Raw genomic sequence first — 23,831 nt, forward strand, 5'->3', positions numbered from 1 at the left:
CACCCTGTTTTGTGTCTGTTAATACATGTAAGCTTTTGATTTTCATAAATTCCAACTTGTCTATTTTTTTTAACATGTGCTTTTGGTGTTATATCCAAGAAATCACTGCCAAATCAAATGTCATGAGGCTTCACTTCTATGTTTTCTTCTAAGAGTTTTGAGTTTTAGCTGAATCAAATGTCATGAGGCTTCACTTCTATGTTTTCTTCTAAGAGTTTTGAGTTTTAGGTTGAAGTCTTTAATCTGTTATTAAAATTTTTATGCATATGGTGTTAAAGTAAGAGTCCATCTTCATTTTTTCACATGTGAATACTCAGTTTCCCCAACACCATTTGTTGAAGAAGTTGTCCTTTCCCCACTGAATGGTCTTGACATTCAAGTTCTGGGCTCTACAATTCCATTTGTCTATGTCTATCTTTATGCCAGCAACACACTGTTTTAATTACAGTAGTTTTGCAATATGTTTTGAAATCAGCAGCATGAAATATCCAACTTTATTTCTTCTTTTTAAAGATTGTTTTTGGTTCTTCAGGGTCCCATGAGATTCCATATAAATTTCATTATCCGTTATCCTATTTCTATAAAAAAATGCCATTGGGACTTTTATAGGGATTGCACTGAATCTGTAAATCACTTTGGGTAGTACTGACTTCCAATCCATATACACAGGATGTCTTTCCTTTTACTTGTTTAAAAATCATTTTATTAAGATATAATTCACATGCGGTACAATCTACCCCAGTGTACAATTGTTTTTAGCTTACACATGCAACCATCATCACATCAATATTACATTTTCATCACTCCAAAAAGAAGCCCAGTACCCACTAGCAGTCACTATTTTCTCCACCCATCCCAAACCCCACCTTAGGTAGTCACCAATCTAATTTCTCTCTGTTCTGGACATTTCAGATAAACAGAATCATATAATATGTGGTACTTTGTGACTGGCTTCTTTTACTTAGCATGATGTTTTCATATAGCATGTATCAGTAAACTCACTTTTTTCTATTGCCAAATAATATTCCATCGTATGGCTATACCACCTTTTATTTATCCATTCATCAGCTGATGAACATTTTAGTTCTTTCCACTTTCATAATGCTACAAGGAAGACTTGTGTACAAGTTTTTGTGTGGACATATGTTGTCATTTCTCTCATGTATATACCTAGGAGTGGCATTCCTGGGTCATATAATAACTCTGTTTAACATTTTGAGAACTGCCAAATTGCTTTCCAAAACAGTTGGACCATTTTACATCCTTACCAGTAGTCCATGAGGATTCATATTTCCCCCATCATCACCAGCAATTGTGAGTATATATTTTTTATTGTGGTCATTCTAGTAGGTATGGGTGGCATCTCATTGTGATCATGATTTTTCACTTCACTTCCCTGATGGCTAATGATGTCAACCAAGTTTCCATGGGCTTATTGGCCATTTGTGTATCTTCTTTGGAGAAATATCTATTTATTTTCTTTGCTCATTTTATAACTGGGTTATTTGCCCTTTTTATTATTGAGCTGTAAGAGTTTTTTACATATTAAAAATGCAACTCCTTTATTAAATATGATTTGCAAATATTTTCTCCTGTTTTTTTCAGTACACTGTTTTAGAACAGTTTTACCTTCACAGTAAAATTATATGAAACTAGAGTTCTCATATATCCTATAACCTCCCCCACACACAGCCTGCCCACTATCAACAACCTGCACCAAGCGTTATATTTGTTACAATCAGTGAACCTACAATGACACCTCACCAAAAGTCCATAATTTACATAGGTTTCACTCAGTGTTGTACTTCCCATGGGTTTTGATATATGGATGGATATAATGATGGATAATGACATGTCCATCATTATAATATTATCATAACAAAAAAATCTCACTGCCCTAAAAATCATCTGTTCTGCCTATTCATCCCTCCCTCCCCCAACCCCTAGAAACCACTAGTTTTATTATCTCCATCATTTTCCTTTTCCAGAACATTGACTAGTTGGAATCACCCGGTATGTAGCCTTTTCAGATTGGACCTTTTCACTTAGTAACATTCATTTAAGGTTCCTGCATGTCTTTTCATGGTCTGATACTAAATAATATTTCACTGTCTGGATATACCACAGTTTATTTATCCATCTGCCTACTGGAGGATGTCCTGGTTGCTTCCAAGTTTTGGCAATTATGAATAAAGCTGCTTTAAACATCCACATGCAGGTTTCTGTGTGGACAAAAGATTGTCCACTCAATCTAGATTGTATGGTAAGAGTATGTTTAGTTTTGTAAGAAACTTCCAAACTGTCTTCCAAGGTGGCTGTACCTTTTTGCATTCCTACCTCCAATGAATGAGGGTTATTCCACATTCTCAGAAGCATTTATTAGTGTTGTCACTGTTCTAGATGTTGGCCATTCTAATAGGTGTGTAGTAGAATCTCACTGTTGTCTTACTTTGCAATTCCCTGATGATATATGGACATGGAGTATCTTTTCATACTTTTTTTTTTTTTTTTTTTTTGCTGTACGCGGGCCTCTCACTGTTGTGGTCTCGCCCGTTGTGGAGCACAGGCTCCAGATGCGCAGGCTCAGCGGCCATGGCTCACGGGCCCAGCCGCTCCGTGGCATGTGGGATCCTCCTGGACCGGGGCATGAACCCGTGTCCCCTGCATCAGCAGGCGGACTCTCAACCACTGCGCCACCAGGGAAGCCCTCTTTTTGTATTCTTATTTGCCATTTGTACATCTTTTTTGGTGAGATGTCTGTTCAGATCTTTGGTCCATTTTTTATTCGGGTGGTTTTCATATTGTTGATTTTAAGAGTTCTTTGTATATCTTGGATTATAGTCCTTTATCAGATGTGTGTTTTACTAATATTTTCTACCATTCCATAGCTTGGCTTCTAATTCTTGACAGTGCCATTCACATAGCAAAAGTTTTTCATTTTAATGAAATCCAACTTATTAAAAGTCATTGCTCAACCCAAGATCATCTAGATTTTATTTTATATTACTTTCTAGGAGTTTTATAGTTTTGTGTTTCACATTTCAGCCTGTGATCCATCTTGAGTTGTGAAGGGAGTAAGGTCTGTGTCTAGATTCATTTTTTTCATGTGGATGTCCAGTTGTTCCATCACAATTTGTTGAAAAGACTCTATGTTCTCCATTTTATTGCCTTTGCTCCTTTGCCAAAGATCAGTTTATTTTTAGAGGTCATTTCTGGGTTCTCTATTCTGTTCAATTGATCTATTTGTCTGTTATTTCACCAATATCACACTGTCTTGATCACCATAGCATTATAGTAACTCTTGAAGTTGGATATTATCAGTCTTCTGACTTATCTTCTCCTTCAATATTGTATGGGTTATTCTGGGTCTTTTGCCTCTCCATAAAATTTTAGAATCAGTTGGTCAATATCCACAAAATAAATTCCTAGAATCTTGATTGGGACTGCATTAGATCTATATATCAACTTGGGAAAACTGACAATATTGAGTCTCTCTTCCTGTGTATGAATACAGAATCTCTTTCATTTATTTAGTTCTTTGATTTCTTTCATCAGAGTTATGGTATTCCTCACATAGACTTTGTACATCTTAGATTTATACTTCAGTTATTTCATTTTGGGGGGTGCTAATGTAAATGGGTTTTTTGGGGGGTCCATCTTCTGGTGTCCTTTGAAGTACAAAATTTTAAATTTTTTGATAATATCAAAATTATTTTCCTCCTGTTGCTTGTGCCATTGGTGTCATATAAGAAACCACTGTCAAATACAAAGTCAAAGATTTTCTTCTATGTTTTCCTCCAAGATTTTTGCAGTTTTTGCTCTTATATTTATGTGTTTAATTTATTTTGAATTAATTTTTGTGCATGGTGAGTTAGGGTGGTGTCTAATTTATTCTTCTGTATGTGGATATCTACTTGTCCCAAGACCATTTGTTGAAAAGACTATTCTTTCCCTATTGAATGGCTTTTTAGGCACCTTTGCTGGAAGCTGGTTGACCACAGACACGTAGGTGTATTTCCCAATTCTCTTCCATTGATATGTATGTCTATCATTATACTAGTATCAACATTGCCCTAATGTAAGGACTGTGTATGAATTCTTCAACTTTGTTCTCTTTCAAGATTGTTTTGGCTATTCTGGATCCCTTGAATTTACATATGAATTTCAGATCAGCTTGTCAATTTCTGCAAAGAAGCCAGTTAGGATACTGATAGGGACTACACTGAATCTGTAGATTGATTTTGGATTATTACTATTTTATGTTATGTATTTTTTCAGTCTTTTAATTTCAATCTTTTGGCTTCCTTATCTTTTTGATGTGTCACATGTAAATAACATAACTGGTTGTATTTGCATATATTCTGACAATATTCATTTTTGCTACTTAAATATTTGGGTTTCAATTTACTACCTCATTTTTGTGCTGGAAGATTCCTTCCCCTTTATTCTTGTCTTATTCCACATTTTCCCTCTCTCCTAGTTTCAAGATTATTCCTTCTAATCTTATTTTTAAACGGGTGTCCTTCAAACGGCAAAATGAAAACTTTTAAAACTAAAAATAATCAATTATCTTCTTTCTAAACACAGAAGTACCTTTAAATACGATTCATTCATTGCTCTCTCCCAGTTTGTGTTCATGTTATATTAGATCTGTGAAACACAGTTATTGTTTTATACAGTTAATATTTATTCAGATTTATTCACATATTTATCACTTGCTTTGCTCTATACTCCTTTCTGTATCTCTGGCACCTGTAATCACTTTTATTCCAATTTTGGAAATTCCTTTGACGAACTGCAATTTCTCTCATTATATGTCACTCTCTTACTTGAAAGATACTTTTGCAAGGCACACAATTATAGGTTGGTAGTTATTTTCCCATGTTATATTAACACCATTGTTCCATTGTCTGTTGCATTCAAATGTTACTGGTGAGAAGTCAGCTATCAGTTAGCTGTTCAGTCACTCTTCTTTCTTTGAAAGTAACCGCCTTTCTTCCCTGGCTGCTCTACTCTGGTACCTCTCTGCAGTTCAGAAAAAGTCCTAGGTATTACCTATTAAAATACTGATTCTGTCCCATTTTCTCTCTTTTCCTTCTGGAACTCTGAATAAATATCTATCTTAGACCATGTTTATCACTCTATATTCCACTTGCTTTTACTTTTCTCAAAAATAAAAAGATTTATAATAAAATCCACTAGATGTTAAATTATACAACTTGATTTGAAATACACCAAATAATAGCAAAGACCATCTACAATACCATTCTATACCTTCTTTCATATAGTCTATCTCTTTATCACTCTATGCTGATTTCTGAATAGCTTCTTGTAAACTGTCTTCCAATTCACTAATACTTTAATTGTATCTAATCTGCTGTTAATCCCTTCAATTAACTGAGTTCTTAATTTCAGCCTTAACTGTTTTTATTCCAGAAGTTCTAGAAAGGTTATTCTTTAGAATTTATTTTTCCCTGCAGATATTTTTCTTTAAACACAGTAAGCAAAGTTACTCTATACTATGTTTAATAATCCTACTATCTAAAATTTTTCAGGGTATGGTCTTACTGTTACTTTTTCTCATTCTCACATGCAGTAACTTATTTCCTTGTTTGCTTATTAACTTGGTGAGCTGCTCATTTACTTTTCTTTTTTTTTAATTAATTAATTTATTTTTGGCTGCATTGGGTCTTTGTTGCTGTGCTTGGGCTTTCTCTAGCTGCAGCAAGCAGGGGCTACTCTTTGTTGCAGTGCATGGGCTTCTTATTGCGGTGGCTTCTCTTGTTGTGGAGCACAGGCTCGAGGCACACAGGCTTCAGTAGTTGTGGCACGTGGGCTCAGTTGCTGTGGCTCACAGGCTCTAGAGCGCAGGCTCAGTAGTTGTGGTTCACGGGCTTAGATGCTCCGTGGCACGTGGGATCTTCCCGGACCAGGGCTCAAACCCATGTCCCTTGCACTGGCAGGCTGTTTCTTAACCAGGGAAGCCCAAGCTGCTCACTTTCATTACAAAATAATTTGAGTAAATTCTTTGAGGCCTAGGATAAAGGTGAATGTCTTCACAAAAAAGTTAGATTTGCTTCTGCTAATTTCCGGGAAATAAACAGGCCACAATCACTTTAAATTTATGACTAGTAGTTACTCTAGTCACCCATATAGTATGAATTTGGGTTGCATGATTATAACTTCTAAGCCAATTTTTTTCTCCTTATTCTGTTTTGCACAACTAAGGAAATATGCTTTGTGGTCCCATAGAGGTGAAGATGAGAAAGCAGTTAAGTTCTCTTTCCCTAGGGTATTTTCCTTAGGTACCAATTCAATGGGAAAAGGACTCCTGTTGGAATCCCTGACTTTTTGACTGGGCCATGGGTTTGTCTTTTACCCCTACATTTTGGGTGGCTTTTGCAAAGCTGAACTTCTCAAACTACCCAAATTCCAAAATGGTCTCCCAGGCAAAACTGGTTTCAACACGCTGCTTCTCTATGGTTTTATTCTGATAATAACTTACCTTGTAGATCTTCAAGGATTTTAAGTAGATATTTTCTCATTTATTAAAAGGCCATTTTAGTTGTCTTCAGTAATAAGGACATGTCAGAAACAGAAGGCCTACACCTACTCTTTGGTACAGTTCAGCTTCTGGATTCAGCAAAACTCCCTTCACAAAGTCAGAAATGATCAACAAACAACCCTACCAATTTGGCATTCTTTTCATTTATACCTAAACTCAATCTGTCCAGCTTCTGACACATCTGATTATTCTTTCCTCTGGAAGACAGTGTTTGGCTTCCACACCAGTTTCCTATACAACTCCTAAATGATCACTCCTCAGGGCTCAGACCTGGGTCTTCTAAATTCTACATTTCCTCTGCCACCAATTTATATTGAATTACCAACATACATCTCCTGGACTACTTTAATAGCCGCCCAACTGGATTTCTTCTGCCACTCTTGTCCCCATCTAATCCGTTCTCTGCCACAGTAACTAGTGATACTTTAAAAATAAAAATTAGGGCTTCCCTGGTGGCACAGTGGTTGGGAGTCCACCTGCCGATGCAGGGGACACGGGTTTGTGCCCCGGTCCGGGAAGATCCCACATGCCGCAGAGCGGCTAGGCCCGTGAGCCATGGCCGCTGAACCTGTGCATCCGGAGCCTGTGCTCCGCAGCGGGAGAGGCCACAACAGTGAGAGGCCCATGTACAGCAAAAAATAAAATAAAATTAAGTTAAAAATTAAAAAATAAATAAATAAAAATTAGATCACATCCTGTTGGCCTGTATAAAATTCTTCAAGGTACTGCATCTGAACTTTAGGTAAGTTCCAAACTATTTAACATGGCCCACATGTTACCTTCTATGATCAGATGCATGTCTATATATCTATAACTGTTCTCTTACATAAATACTATCAACAGACCTTTTTTCAGTTCCTCAAATATACCAAATTCTTTCCCATCTCAGATTCTTACACCTGCTAGTCCCTTTTCCTAGAATATGGTTTATCTGTTATTTGCATGGTTCATTTTTATTCACAGTTCCTATCTCACTATAACTGTGACTTTCTCACAGGCATTCCCTTATAGCCTAATCCAATAGCACCTTGTTCTTTTCACACTTATCATAATTTGTGATCAAGTACTTATTGCAGCTTATTTTAATGTCTATCACCCTAATTATTTATAAGAACCAGGCATGTAGAGATCCTACTGTTATCTTCCCCTTCCATGCCCAGGATCTAACACAGTGTCACACACACAGTAGGAGTTTAATATATATTAAATAATTGATTTCTCTCCCTCTAAACAGACTCTCAGAAAAAGTACAATTCTAATGAGAAATTATATGTTGAGCACAGAATTAGAAACAAAAGAAATAAGTTAAATAACAGGAGTGTACACAGGGATCAGATAAGACATAATTACGAGCAGACCCATAATGCTTAAGAGCCATATAGCCAAGATTACTTTCCCTGGACTAATATTTAATGGCTAAGGCAACAGATGAGTTAATTATTGTTGTCTACACTTTAAAGCAAATAATCATCTATCAACAGGATATGTTTCTCAAGGTGACTTGAAAGTTCGTTATTTGGCACTCTGAAAATATTTTCCCACAGAACCAATATTATACACAGAGGTTAGGTTCCCCTGGTTAGTTCATAATGTTTAATCCATAATTCATTTATCCATTTTAACAAATATGAATTGAGCACTACTTTGTGCCAGAAACTGTTGTAGCTGGAGATACAGCAGTGTACAAAATAAGACAAAAATCCCTATCCTCATAGATCTTACATTCATGAGATGGAAACAGAAAAGAAGTAAGTGCAATATACAGAATGGTAGATGAAGAACAAAGCAGGGTAGAGGGATAGGGAATGGAGGTAGTGCAATTTTAACCTATTATTAGTTTATTTTCAATCTCTTTTTGTTCCCAAAAGGATTTAAGTTAGATGTTACTTACAGAACTTAAGTATCACAAATAAAGTAACAACCCTTATGCAAGGAGAGACTTTCAACCAAGAAACTTTTTAAAAACACACTTCCTTTCCCATTGCAGTAGGACAGAGAGAACTGCTCAGGCTCTAAGTCACTGACAAGCTACCATATCTTGAGGCAGGATCTCCAAAAAGGCAGGGGCTAGAGAAGAGGGTAGTGATGGAGAAATTCCAGGAAGAAAAGAAATGAAGACTCAAGAAGGAAAGCACATACATTGATGCTATGGAGCTCCACAGACAGCCAGCCCCTTCTTTCCAACCACGAGTTGGCTGGCTTTTTGTTCTAGAACTGTATTTCTGACCAAGATCTCTTTCCTATTTGGCATATTATACTTATACAACTCTTCCCTCATTATTCTATCCCCAAAACAAATATTTAATTTTTTTGGGGGGTGTTTCTGATCAATTTAACAGCAGAAAAAGATCCTTTTTAATTCCTTTCTATACCATTAAAAGTCATATAAAAGGAATGCAGATAGCCAGTAGACTACTCTGGCACTCTCTTACTGTACCTTAATAACTGGGATAGGTACCAGGAGGTGGGGTGAAATGCAAGAAGATAAAAAATTGGAACAAGGTTTCAAACATCACTCCCAGCAACAAAGTTATGATTGGACAAGGAGAGACAATCAGCCAGTTTAATCTTCTATACTTGTCAGCAACCAGTTCTACAACCACAGAACATGCACTGCAGACTAAGGTGAGAAGGACACAAGGGGCAACAAAAGTAAGTAACTCCTCTGTGAAGCCCTGCTCACATAGCTAGGGTGATTATAGCCAGGAAAGTACACAGCATATAAACTAAGCCTACCCATAACTTTAGATTTTATTCCTTCTTATGAGAAAAGGCCTTCTTATTATTTTCACCTGATAAAAGGGTTTTTAATCAGTGAGTGTTTATTTTATTTTTTGTAATTAAAGTACTTATTTCACTGTCATTTTAATAAAATAATTTTTCAGCTTGTGAATATCAGATATATTTCCAGGAATTTTTCAAATTAAATATAATTTACTTATATTCAAAATTTCATAAAATAAACCCTCAAGTTTAGGAAAACATAAGCAGCAATGTGCAATCAAAACACAGTATCAACAGAAAGATGTTGGTCAGAAACAATTACCTTTACGGCTGTGTGTTTGTTTTCATTTTCTTCCATCCACAAATCCTGCTCATAATAATATAAGCCACCGTTGATAACTTCAGCAAGTTCAGATGTAATTTTTGCCCAAGACATGTGGTTGCCTGTTCAATCTCCTCCAGGATGTTTTCTCATGTAAGGTGGTGTCTGAGTTACAATCAAAATCTTGTTTAAATCCTGGTCATCGATTTCATAATCTGAATCATTATCAGACCAATCAGTAAATGTGTTTTTTCGCCCTTCTATTTGTTCCATCTCTTCATCAAATAAAAAATCAAGTTCTTCTTGTTCTTGTTCATCTGGAAGATATAGGTGATTTGATGCCTCTTCAGGTAGAGGTGGTGATTCCTGAAGGAAGAAATTGGTATTTTATATAAAAACACTGTTATCACTTTTACAATAAATGTCACATAACAATGTTAATGTAAGTAATATCAAAACTGTATGCTCAATAACTAGATTAGCAGTCAAACTGCAAAAGAAAATCACACCAGTATTATTCCAGGCCAATAAATATAAAGTAACTGCTAAACAATCAGTTTAAGATTAAAAAAACCCACAAAGCTGAAAAAAGAAGGATTATATTAAAGACTCCTTTAGAGTTAGAATGGTCCTTAGTACCAACTTGTTTTACAGATGAGGGAAAAAAAGGCCTAGAGATGTGACGTTGTTTGTCCACAATTGCAGAATTAGTCCGGACTAGAACAACCAAGGACTTTTTTTTTTTTTTTTTTTTTTTTGCCGCGCTGCATGTCATGTGGGATCCTACTTTCCCCAACCAGGGATTGAACCCACACCCCCTGCAGTGGAAGCACAGAGCCCTAACCACTGGGAATTCCCAGAACAACCAGGGTCTTCTGACTTCAAGATTCAACGATCTTCCCTAGTCTCAACGCTTTTTAACTCACAATTACATTAATACCATAATTTGTCAATAAGAAAACAAGTATAACTATCAGAAGATCAGAAATTTTTATAATTTTCTGGAAAGCAGAAAGCAAATGGAATTGTATTAATAATAAACATGACTAGAGGAAATAGAAATCTAAAACCCATATCAAGGAAGGCTGGGACTTCCCTGGTGGTCCAGTGGGTAATGCTCTGCACTCTCAATGCAGGGGGACCAGGAGGTTTGATCCCTGGTCGGGGAACTAGATCCCACACGCATGCCGCAACTAAGAGTTCACATGCCGCAACTAAAAAGTGCGCATGCTGCAATTAAAAAGATCCCACAGGCTGCAACGAAGATCCTGTGTGCCGCAACTAAGACCCGGTACAGCCTAAATAAATAAATATTAAAAAAAAAAAAAAGGAAGGCTACAGGGAAGGCAGACACCATTGATCCCACTGGGGTCCTAAAAAGTTTTGAGATGGTAGATACAAAGAACAGGAAAGGACTATGTGACAGCAATCAAAATAGGTGCCTGGGGGGCTTCCCGGGTGGCACAGTGGTTGAGAGTCTGCCTGCCGATGCAGGGGACATGGGTTCGTGCCCTGGTACGGGAAGATCCCACATGCCGCAGAGTGGCTAGGCCCACGAGCCATGGCTGCTGAGCCTGCGCGTCCGGAGCCTGTGCTCCGCAATGGGAGAGGCCACAACAGTGAGAGGCCCGCATACCGAAAAAATAAAGGTACCTGGAAAACTAACTATAGGACACAGTTGGCCCCACACCCTTATCCGAGAATACAAAGCTTTATTATAAAGTCTGCCCCCAACTAAAAGCCCAAGAATCGCTTTCTAAACAAAGTTAAACATTTGCCAAGGGAGGGTTCATATCTTAGGTGCTGGAGCTACAGAGAGGCTGAACACATCCTAGTATTATTCTAAACTTCTAAAACAAAATGGGGGAAAAAATAAGGTAATTTTACCAATGAATGAAATACACTAACAAATTCTACCTCCCATAAAAAAGTACTCCTTATTTTAGCAATTTTGGAGATCCAAAACCAGCCCGACTCTGCTCTGCCTAAGTCTAGAAATCCAAGTCCATAGGACCTTTACACTTAACCAAGAGTGTGCAATCATACCTCACATTCAGGAAAATGGTCCTCTGGATGAGCAGATCTATAAGGCCATACACAAAAGAAATCTGTACCAATTTACCAATACTAATATAAACCATCAACCAAAGATCACCAGATATTAAGAGACAATCATCAGCCCAAAAGAGAAAGTCTTTAAAGGACATAAATACTAGCATAATGAATAAAAATAGACCAACTCCAGGGTATATCATCTGAAATTTCAAGAGTGGGGATGAAGAAATAATCTTAAAAGCTTTCAGTAATAAAAAAGTCAGTTGACACAATCTGAAGGGACTGAATTTCACAAGAGTTCTGAAAATTGACAAAGATGACAGTGGAAAAATGTTTTCAGATTTCTAGGGGAAACAAATGGGACCTCTAATTAAACTTAAAAGTTTTTGCACAGCAAAGGAAACCATAAATAAGATGAAAAGACAACCCTCAGAATGGGAGAAAATATTTTCAAATGAAGCAACCAACAAAGGATTAATCTCCAAAATATATAAGCAGCTCAATATCAAAAAACAAACAACCCAATCAAAAAGGGTGGAAGACCTAAATAGACATTTCTCCAAAGAAGACATACAGATGGCCAACACACACATGAATAGATGCTCAACATCACTAATTATTACAGAAATGCAAATCAAAACTACATTGACACCAGTCAGAATAGCCGTCATCAAAAAATCTACAAACAATAAATGCTGGAGAGGGTATGGAGAAAAGTGAACCCTCTTACACTGCTGGTGGGAATGTAACTTGATACAGCCACTATGGAAAACAGTATGGAGGCTCCTTAAAAAAACTAAAAATAGAGCTACCATATGATCCAGCAATCCCACACCTGGGCATATATCTGGAAAAGATGAAAACTCTAATTTGAAAAGATACTTGCACCTCAATGTTCACAGCAGCACTATTTACAATAGCCAAGACATGGAAACAACCAAATGCCCATCAACAGACAATTGGTTTAAGAAGATGTGGTACATGTATACAATGGAATATTACTCAGCCATAAAAAGGAACGAAATTGGGTCATTTGTAGAGATGTGGATGGACCTAGAGAGTGTCACACAGAGTGAAGTAAGTCAGAAAGAGAAAAACAAATATCATATATTAACGCATATATGTGGAACCTAGAAAAATGGTACAGGTGAACCGGTTTGCAGGGCAGAAATTGAGACAAAGATGTAGAGAACAAACGTATGGACAGCAAGGGGGAAACGTGGCAGGGGGTGGTGGTGGTGTGATGAATTGGGAGATTGGGATTGACATATATACACTAATATGTATAAAATGGATAACTAATAAGAACCTTCTGTATAAAAATATAAAATAAAATTCAAAAATTAAAAAAAAATGTGGTACGTGTATACAATGGAATATCACTCAGCCATAAAAAGGAACAAAATTGGGTCATCTGTAGAGATGTGGATGGACCTAGAGAGTGTCACACAGAGTGAAGTCAGAAAGAGAAAAACATATATCGTATTATTAATGCATGTATGTGGAATCTAGAAAAATGGTATAGATGACCTTAATTGCCAAGCAAAAATAGACACACAGACTTAGAGAACAAACGTAAGGATACTAAGGGGGAAAGGGATGGGGTGGGAGGAATTGGGAGATTGGGATTGACACATATACACTACTGATACTATGTATAAAATAGACAACTGATGGGAACATACTGTATAGCATGGGGAACTCTACTTAATGCACTGTACTGTCCTAAAAGGAGGGGATATATGTGTATGTATGGCTGATTCATTTTGCTGTGCAGTAGAAGCTAGTACAACATTGTAAAGCAACTATACTCCGAGAAAAATTAATTAAAAAAGAAAGATTTCTAGGGGAAAATGCAATCTGACCAAGATTTCTATACCCACTCTAGAACATCTATTTTAAAAAGATCATTTTCAAAAAAGTATGTTGACAGGACTTCCCTGGTGGTCCGGTGGCTAAGACTCCATGCTCCCAGTGTAGTGGGCCCGGGTTCGATCCCTGGTCAGGGAACTAGATCCGGCATGCTGCAACTAAAGATCCCGCATAATGTGACTAAGAGTGAAGATCCCACTTACTGCAACTAAGACCCAGCGCAGATAGGTAGGTAGGTAGGTAGGTAGGTAGATAGATACATACATACGTACATACATACATATATAAATAAATGAAAGTATGTTGTCAATAACTAACCTACCTCAGCAGGTGTCTCTGAAATATCATACATACATACATAAATAAAAGTATGTTGTCAATAACTAACCTACCTCAGCAGGTATCTCTGATGAACCTACAGTCATCTTTCCTCCAGGCCAAGCCCCCACTCTGTAGTATTGGAATACATTTCAGGTCTTACTAATGGTACCAATATTCTTTGGCCATGAAACTGAAAGGTCCTAGATATTATACAATTCTCTTTCTGTTTTGAAAACCACACTCCATCACCAATTTGCTGGCCCTATACAGTAAAATCCAACTAACCCTTGCAAAAACTGTTTTCATCAAATCAAAGATGTTATCAATTTTAAGATATTATTTTAAAAGAAATGCTTAAATGTGGAGGTTTTTTTTTTTAACATGAAGGAAAAAACATAGATCTTGGTATAAATGAAATATGGTACAAGTTTCTGTCAATGAGCCCAGGATATGATCCTCCCTCGTTATCCAGGTTTGCCATGACAAATATACAAATTAATCAGGATCTTTAGAAAATCTTATTTTGAGAAGCTGCTCTAGGTTTTTAAAATGCCCCAAGGAAGAAAACCTCTTGTTAACATTTTAGTATGATGTGTTTAACTACCATTGCTAAGTAAAAACTTATCTTTATTTACAAAACAGAAATAGACTCACAGACATAGAAAACTTATGGTTACTACAGGATAGTGGGGGGTGGGGTGGGGGATAAATCAGGAGTGTGGAATTAACATACACACACTACTATGTATAAAATAGATAAACAACAAGGACCTACTGTAGAGCACAGGGAAGTATATTCAATATCTTGTAATAGCCTATCATGGAAAAAATCTGCAAAAGAATAGGTATATACAGGTATACACATATGTATAACTGAACCATTGTGCTGTACCACTTGAGGCTAACACAACATTGTAAATAAACTGTACTTCAATTTTTTTAATGGTAAATAAAAAATTAAAAAGTTATCTTTAATCAGGGTTTCAAACTCAGCATTACTGACATGTTGGGCTTGATAGTTCCTTAGGGCGTGTGTGTGGTGGCTGGCTGTCCTGTGCACTGTAGGATGTTTAGCAGCATCCCTGGCCTTCATTCACAGGATGCAGTAGAACTCTCTCAGTTTTAACAACCAAATATTGTCTCCAGGGGCTTCCCCGGTGGTGCAGTGATTAAGAATCCGCCTGCTAATGCAGGGTTCGAGCACTGGTCTGGGAAGATCCCACGTGTCGCGGAGCAACTAAGCCCGTGCGCCACAACTACTGAGCCTGAGCTCTAGAGCCCGTGAGCCACAACTACTGAGCCCACGTGCCACAACTACTGAAGCCTGCGTGCCTGGAGCCTGTGCTCTGCAACAAGAGAAGCCATGACAATGAGACGCCCACGCACGGCAACGAAGAGTGGCCCCCACTCGCCACAACTAGAGAAAGCCTGCACACAGCAACAAAGACCCAACACAGCCAAAAATTAATTAATTAATTAATTAATTAAAAAAGAGACAGTGCTTTAAGAAATTTATTAAATAATTGCAACAAGAGAGGCCACAGCAATGAGAAAGAAGCCCACGCACCACAACGAAGAGTAGTCCCTGCCTGCCGCACCTAGAAAAAGCCCGCGCACAGCAATGAAGACCCAACACAGCCATAAATAAATGAATAAGTAAACAAACAAATTAAAAAATAAATAAATGTATCTATTTATTAAAAAAACAAATTGTCTCGAGACATTGCCAAACATCCTATGCTGAGGTAAAATATCAACACCCTCTCAATTCTTCCAATGAAGAACCGTGCTTAAATCCTTCGTGCTTCCTTTCTTCATGCTTTCATCTTAGGAATAAAGAGCTCTACTCATAATAATCTGTAATATGATGGCCTTCTTCATTCTTCCCACATCTGGGCCCAATTATTTTTAGTGACCTATTCCTTTTAGAGCTTACTTTGAATATTGAAATTATTTGAATATTTCCAAGTTTATTTTTAGTAAACTTTTTTACTTTGAGATAGTTGTACATTCACATACAGTTATAAGAAATAAAAATCTCGAGGACTTCCCTGGTGGTCCAGTGGTTAAGATTCTACACTCCCAATGCAGGGGGCACTGGTTCAATCCCTGGTCGGGGAACTAAGATCCCACATGCTGCGCAGCACGGCCAAAAAAAAAAAGAAATAGAAATCTCGTGTACTTTTTACTCAGTTTCCTCCAATGTTAACATACTGTAAAACTATAGTAGACTATCACAAGATAAACACTGATGTTACCCATCAGTCTTACTAGGATTTCCATTTTACTTGTACTCTGTGTTTGTGGTTTAGATCAGAGCAATTTTTATCACGTTTGAAGTTCACGTATCCAACCACCAGCCAAAAATACAGCAGTTCTACAACAAGAAACTCTCCTATCGTTCCCTAACCACGATCATCTCACCCCCTTGTGTGCCCCCAAGTAATTTATTCTCTTTTCCTTTCCTACTGTACAATCACCAAAACATATATAAACCAGACATGTATCATTTACAAGTAATTACATGTAAAAGAATTTTTAAAATAATTAACAAGGTTACAAATAATATGGCAGTTATAAATTCAAAATTTAGAAGTTTTGTCAGCTTTAACAAAACTGAAATATTATTCAAATATAAACTAATTTCAAGTAAAAAAGGTTAAAGTGAAATTTTTTTTTTTTCGGTACGTGGGCCTCTCACTGTCGTGGCCTGTCCCATTGCGGAGCACAGGCTCCGGACGCGCAGGCTCAGCGGCCATGGCTCAGGGGCCCAGCCGCTCCGCGGCATGTGGGATCTTCCCGGACCAGGGCACGAACCCACGTCCCCTGCATCGGCAGGCGGACTCTCAACCACTGCGCCACCAGGGAAGCCTTAAAGTGAAATATTCTTAAATCATATTCAGAAATAAGATAAAAATTTAAAAATGATACAATATTATTCGTTTTCAACTACTTAGTAACCCATAAGCTTTACTGAAGGGCAATGGTTCCAATTTTTACCATTTTTCTTAAAACTTTTCCAAATTTATGTATGTACCTCAAAAACAGTGGCCTTACATTCCACTCACAATATATCACACTTCAGACTTCCCTGCTGGTGCAGTGGTTAAGAATCCGCCTGCCAATGCAGGGGACACCGGTTTGAGCCCTGGTCTGGGAAGATCCCCCATGCTGCAGAGCAACTAAGCCCATGCACCACAACGACTGAGCCTGTGCTCTAGAGCCTGCGAGCCACAACTACTGAGCTCACGCGCCTAGAGCCCGGGCTCCGCAACAAGAGAAGCCACCACATTGAGAAGCCCATGCACCGCAACGAAGAGTAGCCCCCACTCGACGCAACTAGAGAAAGCCCACGCACAGTAACAAAGACCCAACACAGCCAAAAATAAATAAATAAAAATTTTAAAAATTTTTCTAAAAAAAATATATCACACTTCACTTGGGTCATAACAACTTACCTTCAATTTCACTGGGGATGGATGATGTCTCTTTCTTACTTCTATCCAAGGTTCTGAGTCCAAGTCGGGCAAACTGGCAGACAAACCTCTAGACATTGCTTGAAGATTACTTGTTTCAGTGTTTTTCTTTGGGCTCAGTGGACTTCCAATTCTTGGAGAATTTGGGGCAGACTCTAAAATTTTAAGTTAGTTCTATAGTTAAAATAATGGTTTTCTTACTTATAACACATATTTTTTCTTTACTTGGGCATTTTCTTTCTTCACAAAAACATGATAAATCAATCTCAATTATAATCTTTCAATGATTTTCAAACCCAAAGGGCTTTGTAAGATGTATTCGAGTGAAGCCAATGAATAATAACAGGAATGTTATCAACCCTTATGCAGACACATTCATTCAAACTTCTCAAGAATATCAATGCAAGTCACTTACTAATTATGACAATACATCTATTTGGGAGTCAATTCTCTGTGAAACCTTAGATTCATTAATTGTAATGAAATTAGGGAATCTTAAATGCTACTAAGCAAATAAAATTCATATTTTATTCAAGGCAAAATCAATCCTTCATTGTTCTGCTAGGATCTATACTAAGGCGGCCAATACTCATACTTTTCTCATCTCCTTTGCCTAACAAGGTTTACCTAAATGCAGTTTGGCCCTTGGCTTGCAGTGAATACTGTGAAGACTAGAATGTCACGTCATTAAAGTGCAATGCCCTGGTAATAACAAAACATTTTACAACTCTGCTGGAATTAAAAATGTCTTTCTCCACACTTTTAATCAAAGTAATTATATGCTCTATAAAATACAAATCAATTCCTTTATAAATTTTTTTTCAGAAGTCGAAGAATATTTAAGTTATAATGCAATATGAACTTGCTTTGGACAAAAAGTGTTTTAAAAACAAATTTATACTGTAAACTTCTAAACATTATTTACTCCTCAAAGCCAATTCCCTGAAAATATTGCAAAGTTGAATACTACAGAGAGAAAGTTGAAATAAATGAACACCAACAATCCTTCTAACTTACTAAATGAAAATGCAAAGGCACATTCCAGGAGTCAGTTTGAGAGAGTATTCCAAGATTTTACTTTCATCTACTACATATGAGAATCAGATGGATTTATTTTCTTCTCTATGGACACATAGATCCAGGCTTCAACCACCAGATTACTATATTGCTTTAAAAAGAAGTATAATGATTCATAACAGAAAACACTATAAAACTTCACTGTTCAATACAATAGCCACTAGCCTTGTGGAGCTACAAAGCACTTGAAATGTGGCTAGTGCTGAAATGTGCTCAGGATAAGTGTAAAATACACAGCAGATTTCAAACACTTGGTACAAAAATAACACTGGTCCATAATTTTTATATTAATTTCATAATATTTGGGTATATAAAAATTAATTTCATTTGTTTTACAGCTTTTAACGCTATTAAAAATTATTAGGATTACATGTGTGGCAAACGTAATATTTCTATTGGACACTGCTGCTCTACAACTTAATGGTACATGTCATCAACTGATCCAAAAAATTAGTACGAGTGAAAAGGTTTGGGCTGTCAGTATTAATATTGAAGTTATAGGAATGAAAAAAAACATTAACTCTAGAGAACCCTATTCCTAAGACTATGAATCATCTCTATTCATGCAGTAAATAAAGCTTTAAAAGTAGACTAGGAACCACCACTAGTAACTGGGAGAATTAACTAAATTAGTATGTATAGTTCATGTATACACGACTAGAACAGTATCTAGCACAAGGTAGATAAATTAGTATCTACTATTTTTAACATAGAAATTGAATTTTTAAATACCTACTTAAGTTTATGATATAATCATCTCTAATTGCTCTTTAAGCTTGAATAATGTTTCTACCATGAAGTTGTATGTTTCACAATATTCACAATACATGTGCTTATATTGGGTTGGCCAAAAAGTTCGTTCAGGCAATATGTATGTGCATGTAAATGAGTATATATTTTAAAAAAAACACAAAAATGTACAAACATTGTGATTTTATTCTTGTAATTTTATTAATAATGCATAAATGGTTAATGGACAGGCATCACCAACTTGACTGACCTATCTTAGCTACCCTGTGGAAAAAGTATTTTCTATTTAACAACTGACCTAATGCCTGTTCATAAGACGGTTAAAAATGTCATCTTGGACCCCAAGTTTACACATTAACTTAATCTAACTTACCATCAGACACTGTATTTTTTTAAAAAAAACTAAAAAATGTCATTCGAAGTTCTTCAACTTTTAAAACACCTGCCCAAGTTGCTTGCTAGGTGTAGAGGCACAGAGGGCTGACAATCAAAGAAACACTAAATAAAAATATCTGTGAGACTGTCCATCAGTGCTTTATTGATGGGAGGTCTCTACACTGGTATATCAAAAATACATTCTGAAGAGTAAAAAAAAAAAAAATACTCCCGTTCGTTTCTTAAGTTTCTTATCCCTTAGTGTCCACATTAATAAATCTTATAGTCCATGCGAAACACTATGACAACATGTGAATTATACAATGTACACTATACTGTAAAGAGCAAATCAAATAGCAAAGGACCCAACAATCTGAGAAATTCCACTCAAGCCTCTCTATTTCTGCTTCATTGATCTGGACACAAGTACATAAGTATGGAAGGAAAAGACAGAATCTTGCAATATTTCCAGAATGATAATTAACTTTCCCACCGTGAAAAAAAGTAGCACATGCAGCCCAGGCTAATTACAAACAAATGGGCAGCTCCTATAAAAACAACAGCAGTCCTCTGGTCTGTCTTTCATCATCATCACAAAGGTGTTTATCTCCATTGTAGTGTTGGCCCAACCTCCTCCACAGAAGTGGGAGTAGACATTCTTGCACAGAAGTCTGGTCGCTTTCATTTCTGCAGACGATTTGTTCCAATGTTTATAATGATATTTCAGTGAGTCACCTATTCCTCTGCATATTCCGATCAAATGACATCCAAGAGCATCAGTAGATCATCACCCTGACTGAAAAAAGTTTAAGCACACATATTTTTTCCCAAGAGGGAATCTCTTAAAAATGATCCAGGAAAAAATTCTTAACATTAAAGCAATTTTTGGAAATTCTAAATACCACCAATTCTTTAATATATAATTACAATAACTTCATAAGAGATCCCCAATTCTGATTTAGAATATAGGTCATCTTGTCATTTCAAGACAAAGTTGAAGCACATAAGAAAAAAATTAAAGGAAGGCTACCCCCACTCTTGAGTATAAGACTTTTAGACTATTCCAATCTTACAAGGGGAAAACTGGCAGAATACATCTATAATCATTTAGTAAAATTAAGAAGATAGGTAGAAACTCCACATGTGACAAAGTAGACAAATAAGTTAAGAATAAATAGAGCAGAGCTCCTCCCATAATTCTTAAATCTCTATTTAATTTATAACTTTCTACGGGAAGCAATATGAATAGAATTTAAAGCAACATAAGTCACTGGGTTATCTTTAATTTTCTATTGAATCTATATAAACTTTAAAAGGATAGGTAAATTGGACTAAATAGCCCACTGTTATGCTGTTTGCTCTAGAAGAAAAGCTGTTACCTGTATGTGAACCAAAGGCTTGGCCTGGTACAAACTCTGGGCAATCAATCAGTTGAGAGAAGTCTGTTTGTGGCACACTACGTGGAGAAGGGCCCGGAATTGGCCATTTTTCTGGTTCTATCTTTTTTCTCATTTTCTCATCCACAATTTCCACTTCTGTGCTATCTTTCAGTGCCTATAAATAGGAATTTTGAGTTATTAAAGAACATTCATTCAAAAAATTTAATTGTACCTCCTATACTTCTAATAACCTAAACATTTTTTAAGCCTGAAATCAGCATAGGGTATTACAGTTAATGTAATATATTTCTCAGAATATCCACGAACAGAACAGATTTTAAAATAATTTGCCCCTGTAAAGTAACAAATATCCTGATTTAACATGTAGCAAATTATTCTAATTGTGAAAACCAAATTTTCAAGTAAGGAGTATTGCAACAACTTGAAGCAAACTACAATAAGTTTTTATTGACAATTTTTTCCACTCCTGTTTCCTTTAGTTTTCCCTTAATATAATATCACCAAATAAAATTTAGGCATTATATTTAATTATTGTAATAAATACCACCATTACTGAATAATAAACACACACATGCAGAGATTCCTCATAATACCTTGTAAGTGTAAAGTAGGTTTCACAGATGAGGAAATTGAGGCTCAAAGAAATAAAGTAACTTGGTAAAGGTTATGGACTTAGTATGAGGCAATACCAGGACTCAAACCATTTATTATCTGTCCAACACGAAAACCCTCAGCCACTAGGATATGGTGGCTCTCAAAAAATAGCTTGCTGTAATTTAAGGATAAAATAAAACTAGAACAAAATTTCTTCCAAATAAAAATTACAGCCTTACTGATCTGAATCTTCCCTGAAATTCAAGGACACTCACACCTTCAGAAACTAGGAAAAATACAAATATAAAAACTCAGCAGGGCTTCCCTGGTGGCGCAGTGGTTGAGAGTCCGCCTGCCGATGCAGGGAACACGGGTTCGTGCCCCGGTCTGGGAAGATACCACATGCCGCGGAGCGGCTGGGCCCGTGAGCCATGGCCACTGAGCCTGCGCGTCCGGAGCCAGTGCTCCGCAACGGGAGAGGCCACAACAGTGAGAGGCCCACGTACCGCAAAAAACAAACAAACAAACAAACAAACAAACAAAAAACTCAACATACAAACTGTTAACTTATAAGGATTAAAACTCGCTATATTTTAGTTGGAGAACACATTATATGTACTACTTTAAGTATCTTACATTTGTATGCCCTTAATATTAGTATCATACTTACTTCTCAAGTAAGTATATTTTCTGTAACTGGACATTACTTTAAAATTAGTATTAAAATTATTTAGAAACAAACTCTTTTGATGGGAATCAGGATACTCACTGAAAAAGAAGAGAGTCTGAAATATGGAATGAAGGAAATAAGGAAGAATCTTACAGTAAAGGGTTTGAGTTGCTGATATGTGTAATTTTTTAATGTATTTTCCTAGTTTTGTCCACTGAATGTTCTAGAAGCAATGACACCCCAGTAGCAAAGCAGTATACCCAGCATCCAGATCTTGCAACAACATGGATGAATTTCAAAAACTACAAATGAAAGAGCCAGGAGACAGAAGAACTCTATTTACACAAATGTAAAGAAAAGACAAAATAAATCTCTGGTAACAGAATCAGAAAAGTGCTTTGGTTTGGTGGGGCAAAGGGTGAGGGGATGGGGGACTGACTGCAAAGGGCCACTAAGGAAGTTTTTAGAGTAATTAACTATATCTTGTTTGGAGCAGGCTTATACAACTTTCAAAACTTGAACTGAACACCTAATAGCCCTGCATTTTACATCATGTTATTTACACCTGAATTTTAAAAAGAAAAAGAAAAAGAAAAATTACCTTAAAACTTTGCTATGGGCTTAAGTTTTTCAAAATGTTTTGGAAAAAGACCACCAACAGTGTTCGCTGGTATGTGAAGCAAGTCAAACTCTGAACAGCAGTAGTTTTAATTGGTTCAATATCTTGTAAAAACGTTTAGCAGTATTTACAAAAGCTAAGCTCGTATATATATATATATTTATATATATATATGTATATGTTTGTATACACACACACACACATGCACATAACCTGTTACCCATCAATTTCACAGAAAAATAAGTGTATATGTCCATCCAAAAATATGTACAATAATAATGTTCACAACAGTCACATATTCAAGCTGTAAATAACCCAAATGTCTATTAAGAGGAACCTGAAAAGAGTTATATTCATACAATTGAATACTACTGCAAAATGAAAAATAAACAACTGCCACACACAACAACAACATGGATAAGCCTTACAGAAATAACAAGCAAAAGTCAGATATAAAAGATTTCAAATAACTTTGATTATGTAATGTTTAAAAAACAAGATGAAGGACCTCTCTGAAAAGCAACTACTTTGAAGAGAAGAGTGATTCAGACTAGGCGGGAGTACAAGGGAGCTCCCTGGGATGTTGAAAATGTTCTATCTTAATCCATGTAGCAGTAACACAAGTATGTACATAGGGGAAAGTCATTCTTAATCTTATAACTTCTAATATACAATGTATAAGTTATGTCTCAATTTAAAGAAAAATTTTCAGGAAAAAATTCAAAGTTCTTTATATATAGCTATTGAATGATCTTCCAATATATGCTGTTTTTATAAAAGGAAGGGGTATAACAGTATATGTAGTAAAACATGAACTATCTCAGGAAGAATACACAAAAAAGAAGTAACACTACTTGCCATACCAAGGAGGGTTTAACTAGTTCACTGTTGGTGAAAGATGAGAAGGAAATTTTTCACTATATACCCTTTGAATCTTGAATCACAGGGAATTAATTCCCTACTGAAAAGAAAGAAACAAAAAAAACTCAAGAAGAAAATAAAGAAAACAGA

At 36.4% G+C, this 23,831-nt stretch overlaps 1 protein-coding gene across 1 annotated transcript in view; it reads right to left on the bottom strand.

The window, feature by feature from the left end:
- Positions 1–23,831, bottom strand: part of LARP1B (La ribonucleoprotein 1B) — a gene marked incomplete at both ends in the record, with an annotated part of 144,015 nt that overhangs the window by 89,300 nt on the left and 30,884 nt on the right. Inside the window, 4 exon segments of the mRNA XM_079707322.1 lie at positions 9,612–9,737; positions 9,741–9,977; positions 17,318–17,490; positions 20,917–21,091. Coding sequence (XP_079563448.1) covers positions 9,612–9,737; positions 9,741–9,977; positions 17,318–17,490; positions 20,917–21,091 — 711 coding nt within the window.

This window comes from Hyperoodon ampullatus (genome assembly GCF_949752795.1).
Source record: "Hyperoodon ampullatus genome assembly, chromosome: 1".
NCBI classification, from domain to species: domain Eukaryota; kingdom Metazoa; phylum Chordata; class Mammalia; order Artiodactyla; family Ziphiidae; genus Hyperoodon; species Hyperoodon ampullatus.